This window comes from Trematomus bernacchii, unplaced genomic scaffold (assembly GCF_902827165.1).
Source record: "Trematomus bernacchii unplaced genomic scaffold, fTreBer1.1, whole genome shotgun sequence".
NCBI classification, from domain to species: domain Eukaryota; kingdom Metazoa; phylum Chordata; class Actinopteri; order Perciformes; family Nototheniidae; genus Trematomus; species Trematomus bernacchii.
Genome location: NW_022987720.1, coordinates 10,026,721 through 10,033,508, shown reverse-complemented (window position 1 = coordinate 10,033,508; position 6,788 = coordinate 10,026,721). Strand labels below are relative to the sequence as shown.

The 6,788-nt window shown below is 43.8% G+C and overlaps 1 protein-coding gene and 1 long non-coding RNA gene across 2 annotated transcripts; one reads left to right on the top strand and one right to left on the bottom strand.

The window, feature by feature from the left end:
- On the top strand, nt 1–1,209 carry LOC117492926. The gene is made up of 2 exons (XM_034143353.1): nt 1–43; nt 155–1,209. The coding sequence occupies exon 2, from the start codon at nt 264–266 to the stop codon at nt 1,107–1,109; it is 846 nt and encodes a 281-aa protein (XP_033999244.1). The 5' UTR covers nt 1–43; nt 155–263; the 3' UTR covers nt 1,110–1,209.
- A 1,115-nt stretch (nt 1,210–2,324) lies between these two features.
- LOC117492250 lies at nt 2,325–2,968 on the bottom strand. Its single transcript, XR_004556840.1, has 3 exons — nt 2,917–2,968; nt 2,664–2,796; nt 2,325–2,416 (listed from the first exon to the last, which is right to left on the bottom strand). It is a non-coding gene; the product is annotated as an uncharacterized LOC117492250 (long non-coding RNA).
- Between the last annotated feature and the right edge of the window lie 3,820 nt (nt 2,969–6,788).

The window sequence follows — 6,788 nt, the reverse complement described above, 5'->3', positions numbered from 1 at the left end:
TTTCCACTAAGCCAAAGCAGTTTACAGTTGCTGACGGTGTAAGGTAATATCTATTGTCCTAAGTAATTGTATGTAGCCTGCAACAACTTTGTGATTGTTGTCTGAGTGTAAAATTGTTCTTAAAGTCCTAATTATTATATAAACATGTTCAAAGGAGTACACGTTACAAGGCCGTGCGGGGGGAGCTGCCAGACCCAGATGTCCTCAAAGTCAGCGAGGTATACAAGGACTTCTCAGCAGACATCGCACCACTGATCACCACCATGGCTATAAGTGTGGACGTGCCACTGGTTAACTCCACCTTTGGAAAAGTTCAGGAAGGTAGCCCTATCTCATACCAGCATCCACTACCTCTTAGCCGGGTTATAGTGCGTCACCCAGATGCACCTCCACCACCACCTCTACCTGTGGATGGCTATAGGCTGGAGCCTACCACCTGTGAGTTTGTGTGCAGTCACCAACAGCACCTCCATCTACTGTCACTTGCGACAACATTGCTCATGGCAAGGAAAATCGAGGTGGCCACAAGGGAGCAGAGCGACAGTGTGGAATGGCACCGTGTTAGGAGGCCAAGAATAACTTCTTCCCGTTTCAGGGAAGTATGCCATGTTCGAGGTCAGAGTTCGGCTGAAAACTTGGCACAACGGATTCGGAAGGGAGTGGCGCAAACGGCATCAATGAAGAGGGGACTGGCACTGGAACCGGTTGCCATCCAGGAATACTGCCGGATTAAAAACACCAATTACTGGCCGTGTGGGTTTGTCATTCACCCAGATGCCCCCTGGTTAGGGTCATCTCCTGACGGTCTGGTGTTTGACCCAACTGAGAGCCCACCTTTTGGACTTGTTGAAATAAAATGCCCAAATGCAAAAAGTTATGTGGACTGTAGCTACTTAAAAATGCAAAGTGGCACATTAAAACTGAAGCAGTCTCATAGCTACTATTGGCAGGTGCAAGGCCAGCTCCTACTCACAGGGATGGAGTGGTGCGATTTCGTCGTTTTTGCAGAGGAGGATATCCTTATACAGCGTATCTGCAGAGACTGCGAGGTGGCTACAACCATTAGGGAGAAGGGAGATTATTTTTATTTTTATTTTTACATGGACTGATATGCACTACACTACATTAGTGTACCACACTACATCACACTACATTACTGATCTAACATGAATATTTTCCTGTATATAGTTCTTTCAATTGCTAAAACCAGAACCATGTGTGTTCTATAAGTCAAAAAGATCCTTTAGTCAAAGGACCTATGTGAGGAAGAAAGGGGTGTTTATTGGCAGACATTTAATGTCATATGACGTTATTCATTAACAAAAGTTGTGGATGCTAACTAACTTATCTTGCATTGATCTGTTCATCTGTTACATAAACTAGCATTACTTAAATATGCAGAGACTAATTGAAATGTTTAAATATGTATTTTTTTCCCCCGATATAACATCAACCTATGTTTTGTAAAAGTGTATTAAATGAATCTGTAAAATGTTATCATATTGTGGATTTATTATATTATGTATTGTCCTATGTTATTTTTGTGTGCATTTGTTTTGAGGTTATAATTCATTAGTACCTAAACATAGTATGGTATGACTGCTTTTTGTAACGACCACAATGAAATACACAATTGGTTTGGGAGCAAGAAATCTTTTAATCATTGCTGCCCAGGCTTGCCCATGCTTTCACCAGTGGTCCGTTCTGGTAGTTGACCAGGAAGCAAGCCACATTGAAAAGCTCCTCAATGCTTCCACACACAGACAGTGGTATGGCTTTGTCAAAGAGTTTGTTCTCTTTGACCCTTCTGATGCACCTCTCCACATGGACCCTCAGACGTGCAATGGATTGAGTCTGCCTGACATCCTCCCTGCTCATTTGGGGTTTTTTTGACAGAAAGGCAGGCCGGTAAACTTTGCACTCAACCAGATTGTCCACAAGGAACCCTTTGTCGACCATTATTGCCATGTCTGGTGTGAGCAGGCTCACGATGCCAGACAGCTTGAAAATCTCCCGGTCACTCATAGATCCTGCATACAGGCCAGACACAAATGTAATGGCACCATGTGGTGCCATGCCGATCATGGCCTTGAATGTAGCATGAGACTTGTATGTTGAAAACACCTCACTCTGCAGCAGGAGAGATGATGGAGTCTGGCAGAATACTTCAGTGCAGTCAAGCACCACTTGTGTGTCAGGGAAAGCTGAAAACTCTGGTGGAAGGTGAGCTCTGACAACTTTGCGTGGGATCCACAGACGTTGGCTTCCAAGCAGTTGGTACAGGAAGTGTGTCCAGGTGGAAATAATTCTGCTGACTGGTGCCGTGAATGCCAAACCGTTCTGCTAGATCCCTCAGATGTAGGCCCACTGACAGGTGCATGAGGAACAGCAGCAGCTCATCTATGGGTGGAAGTTTCTGTGAAAACAAATAAGTGTTAGGCATACTGTAGATACTGTTATAGGGAGACCGGGTACAGTTGTAACACATTTTCCGTGTGTGTGTGTGTGTGTGTGTGTGTGTGTGTGTGTGTGTGTGTGTGTGTGTGTGTGTGTGTGTGGAATGTGTGTGTGTTGTGTGAGTGATGTGATGCACTTGTTAAACGGTGGTATAGTGCGCAGCGTGCATAATTATTAATATACATCCATGCTTGTATGCTGCATACCGTTGTTGTTGGTTGAGAGGAATCCGAGCTGCTGGCAGAGGATGCCTTGGCGTTGGTGATCCGCACCATCTTGGTGTTGGCTGCTGGCTCCACCAATTTCCAAAAGGCAAGGAAATGCTTGTATGTGGCAAATCTAAGAATGTAATATTGTTCATGTTAGACATTGTTTTGTTTCTTAAATTAGCTTCCCCAAATGAAAGGTGTTTTTCAAACTAGTGGCCATAACAACATCCTGATAGCCTTATAAACAAACCTGGTGTAGAAACGAATGTCCTCGTCCGACCCTGCCAGGCGTTGTATCCCGAAATGAGATCGCAGTTGTAACACTTCCAGCTGGTGTTGGAGCTCCCTAACCTGCATTTTCAAGGCTTCGTTCTCGTCGGCCACCTGATTTGCCATCACTGCCGTCGCTGGATTTAAACAGTACTCATGATCAGGCAGCGCAACTGTTTCCACCTCGTACTCAGCTGTCAAGTCCGGGGTGGGGCTCTCTGCCCTCGGCCGACGCTCCCAAACATTACGTCTTGGTGTAGGTAGCTCGTAGTTATTCCATGCAAAGAGAACAGGTGTAGCTCCTTTCTGTACTCTGTGCAGTCCTCCCGCTGTGACCAATAAGTCTCCTGGTCGAAAATGCCTACTGCACACACGGGTATTTTTTGTGGGGCTGAAATTGTCCCTACGGACCTTGATCAGCCACTGAGCCTTTACCTCAGCATCAATGGGAAATGCATGAAAACTTATCTCCCGATTATAACGGGCCGAATTCGTACACAGTGGCACACAGCAATGTAGTGCCGACTTTCTTACCCGCTGGAAGGCCAATCGCTTTTCTTTACCCCGAAATCCGCTCATTCTTGCTCTTGGTGTGTCATAAGAAACTGTCAAACTGTCAAACTGTCAAGCTGTAAAAACTCTGTACTCAAACCGGAAGTACTCGCCCCCACACCCACCCGCCGGAAGTTGCTAGACGCCATCTTGTGCACAGAGCCTATAAGAGTTGTGTCTAGCAGCTCTCTCTCTCTCTCTCTCTGCTCGGGAACAGCTGATCGCCCTCCCTCCCTCAAGGTGTGTGTGGGTGTGTCTGTGTGTCTCATTCAATGTCCCTCAGGTTGTAGCATGTTTCGATTGCCAGTTTGTGGCTTGTATGTCTTGTGAACGCAACGCTGGCATGATGTGATGTGGCCTGCTGACATGGCCTCTAATAAACACACAGGACTAAAATAATACGTGTTTAATTCAGCCCAGATGCGGTGACTGCAGGCCAAATCAATTAATGCGGCATATATTGAAGGTGTTCAAAGTTGCACCGGTATGAAGCGCAGTGAGAACCACGCACCTGTTGTTGGAGTAGAACACTTTTCTGGTGGCTGAATAGCCCCACTCTCCGCGCCGTTCGTTGGATGAGGCTGGATCTCTATTAAATTAAGAAAGGAATTGAAAACACCGGAATCAAAGTTATAACAAATTATCTGAGTTTACTTCTAGTAGGAAACCAAACACATATACAAGTTATACAGAGTACTCGAGCACTCCGGACTTTCAGGTTTGTGATGCGATGCGGATAAATGCGTCAGGATCAAACCACTCATCAAACCAAAAAGAAATTGGACTTCAGGTTTGTGATGCGATGCGGATACAGTTATCAGGACCTGCCAACTCACCAAACCCAAAAGCATTTTTACACACACAAACATCAGTATTCATATCTGTCCTTGGGGCGGAGATGGGTCATCTCTTCCTTCCCACTTTACTCCCAAGCGAATCAGAGAGCCCCTGGGGAGGAGCTGTTTAAACTGACCACCTCCCCCAAGTGCCCTGACTGGCTGGATTCGCTTCTGGCCGGGTTCAATCAGAGGTCTGACCAGAGAATGAGATCCCAAGCCACCCCAGGTCAAAAGTCAATGTTTATCTTTACCTTATCTTACTCTACATTCCTTTCCCAGGGGATATTTTCACCTAAACTATCCTCCTTCAGACATTTAAACTCTTCTCCACCTATTTAACGATGTCTTTTAACGACTTAATGACCGCATCTGGCTTTTATGGATGATAAGAAGGATGTTGGTGTGTTGAAACACAGAATCTCTGGATCAGTGAGTTTGAAAGTAAGAATAACATTCCTATTCTAAGTGACTTATCAAAACCCGTTTGTGATTACCTAAAACAGTTCAAACAATACATGTTTACTTCAATACAGTGTAGAATCATATCTTTTTACTTCAATCCCTCTTTTGATCTCACCTCACGAGATCAACATATAGCATTTGAAACATTACCACTGTCAATTTTCTTCTTACTGTGTCTGTCCCAACATTTATATAAACCCATCAGAAGTTGGGATATAGAGCACTTTAAACCTTTAGGAACAGTCCACAACAACAACTTATGACAGTGGAGGGAGAATAAAATATGTCTAAAAAGCAAAGTCCTTGTCAGCTGAGTCATCTTTACTCTACCCTCAATGGTGGAACTGATGAGTCTAATGAGCAGATACAAGGCACACAACAACAACCACATGTCACTAAAATGGCAATAAAAGTAGCCACAGAAATTAGAAAAGACATTATCATACTTTTCCCTCTTTTGGTAACACATAGTTCTGTAGAATAAAAAATACCAATCCCTTAAATTGTGGGATATAAAAATAAAGTTGAAAGTTCCTCCGAAAAATGGATTGTTCAGACAAAGTTCCACACCGGCTATATCAACCTGTTTCAGCGGGAAATGGAGTTCCCTGTGCCGTCTTGGTTTGCCATGTCTTCGTCCCCCCAGCCCGCTGACGGCGGCTTCTGGGGTGCCTGCTAGAGAGATGTGGCCTGATTGTCCTCCCCCGGCCCGCTGATGGCGGCTTCCGGGTCGATGCTGGAGAGATGTCCCGATCCTCCTCCTCCGGCCCGCTGATGGCGCCTCCTGGGTCGACTGCCTTGACGAGAGCCAGATCTGTTCTGATGTCGTCTAGGGTCCTCGCGACGAGGGCCAACTCTGTCCTGATGTCGTCTAGGGTCCTCGCAGCTGTTTTTCCCGACCGCACAATGGCTCCAGTGGTACCAGTTGTCTCCCTTTCCATCTAGGCGAACGGCATGGGAGGTCCCCTCCAACCAGACGTAATCTGCTGTGTTGGCCTTGTGTTTCTCGGGTCCCCCTTTTAGCGTCAGCAGCCTGTGTGGAGAAGTCTCATACCAAGCCCTTAAGTTGCTGGAAATATGGTTTTGAAATCATCTTTTCTACTTCTTTAGTGTTTATTGGCGGCACCAACTAGACTGGAGTGTGGACAAGAGACTATGCAGAAAATAATAAACAAAAAATAAAAATAAAAAATAAAAAAAATAAAAAATAAAAAATAAAAAATAAAAAATAAAAATAGAACAAAAATAAAAATAAAACAAAAAAGGAACAAACTAACAAAACAAAAAATAACCAAAGCTAGATTATTTTAAATGTATCAATTTCTCTTAAAAGCAACAAATAAAACAAAACAAAAAATACCATAACTAGTATTTTAAATTGATAAATTTCTCCTAAAAACGTAATAATCTCACATACATATTGTCTGATGTATATCCTATCCTTTTCCCCCTTTTACTGAAATAGAACGCCGTTAACGGTGTTCCTATTTTCAGAAATATCGAGCCTTATACATCAGTTATTTAATATCAGCTATATATTTATTATTACTATTACTTATATATCAGGCATTAAATGTCAGCCTTCTTCCATGATTGACCTCGTCTACATTATCTGACTTATATTGATACGTGTCTGTTTGTATTTATTTAATATACTGGGCAATTTATTGATAACTTTTTGAATCTCCCTCTTTTCTTAACAACTGGAGCTATGGCTACTTTGAAATCTGACTTGGTTAAGAGATGATTTGTTTATTGGTGAGAGGCACACTCTTGCCCTCGTGATTGGGTGGGGGTGGGTAGTTAGGGAGAGTTCCTTACAATCTCCAGATCTTCCTCTCTAGAGGTCATGCCTGTCTCTGACCCTTTGTGCTGCTGTGAATCTGCAGTACCTCAGGAGTAGAGAAAGGGGGAGATCTCTTCCCAAAAGTGTAAGCTCCCACATGAGCAACATAGCTCCACATTTAACTCTCCCTGATTTGTTTGTAAAGCGTTCTTT

What these genes read in the sequence shown, in the direction of transcription:
- LOC117492926 (XM_034143353.1), top strand. Translation starts at nt 264, where the DNA reads ATGGCTATAAGTGTGGACGTGCCACTGGTTAACTCCACCTTTGGAAAA.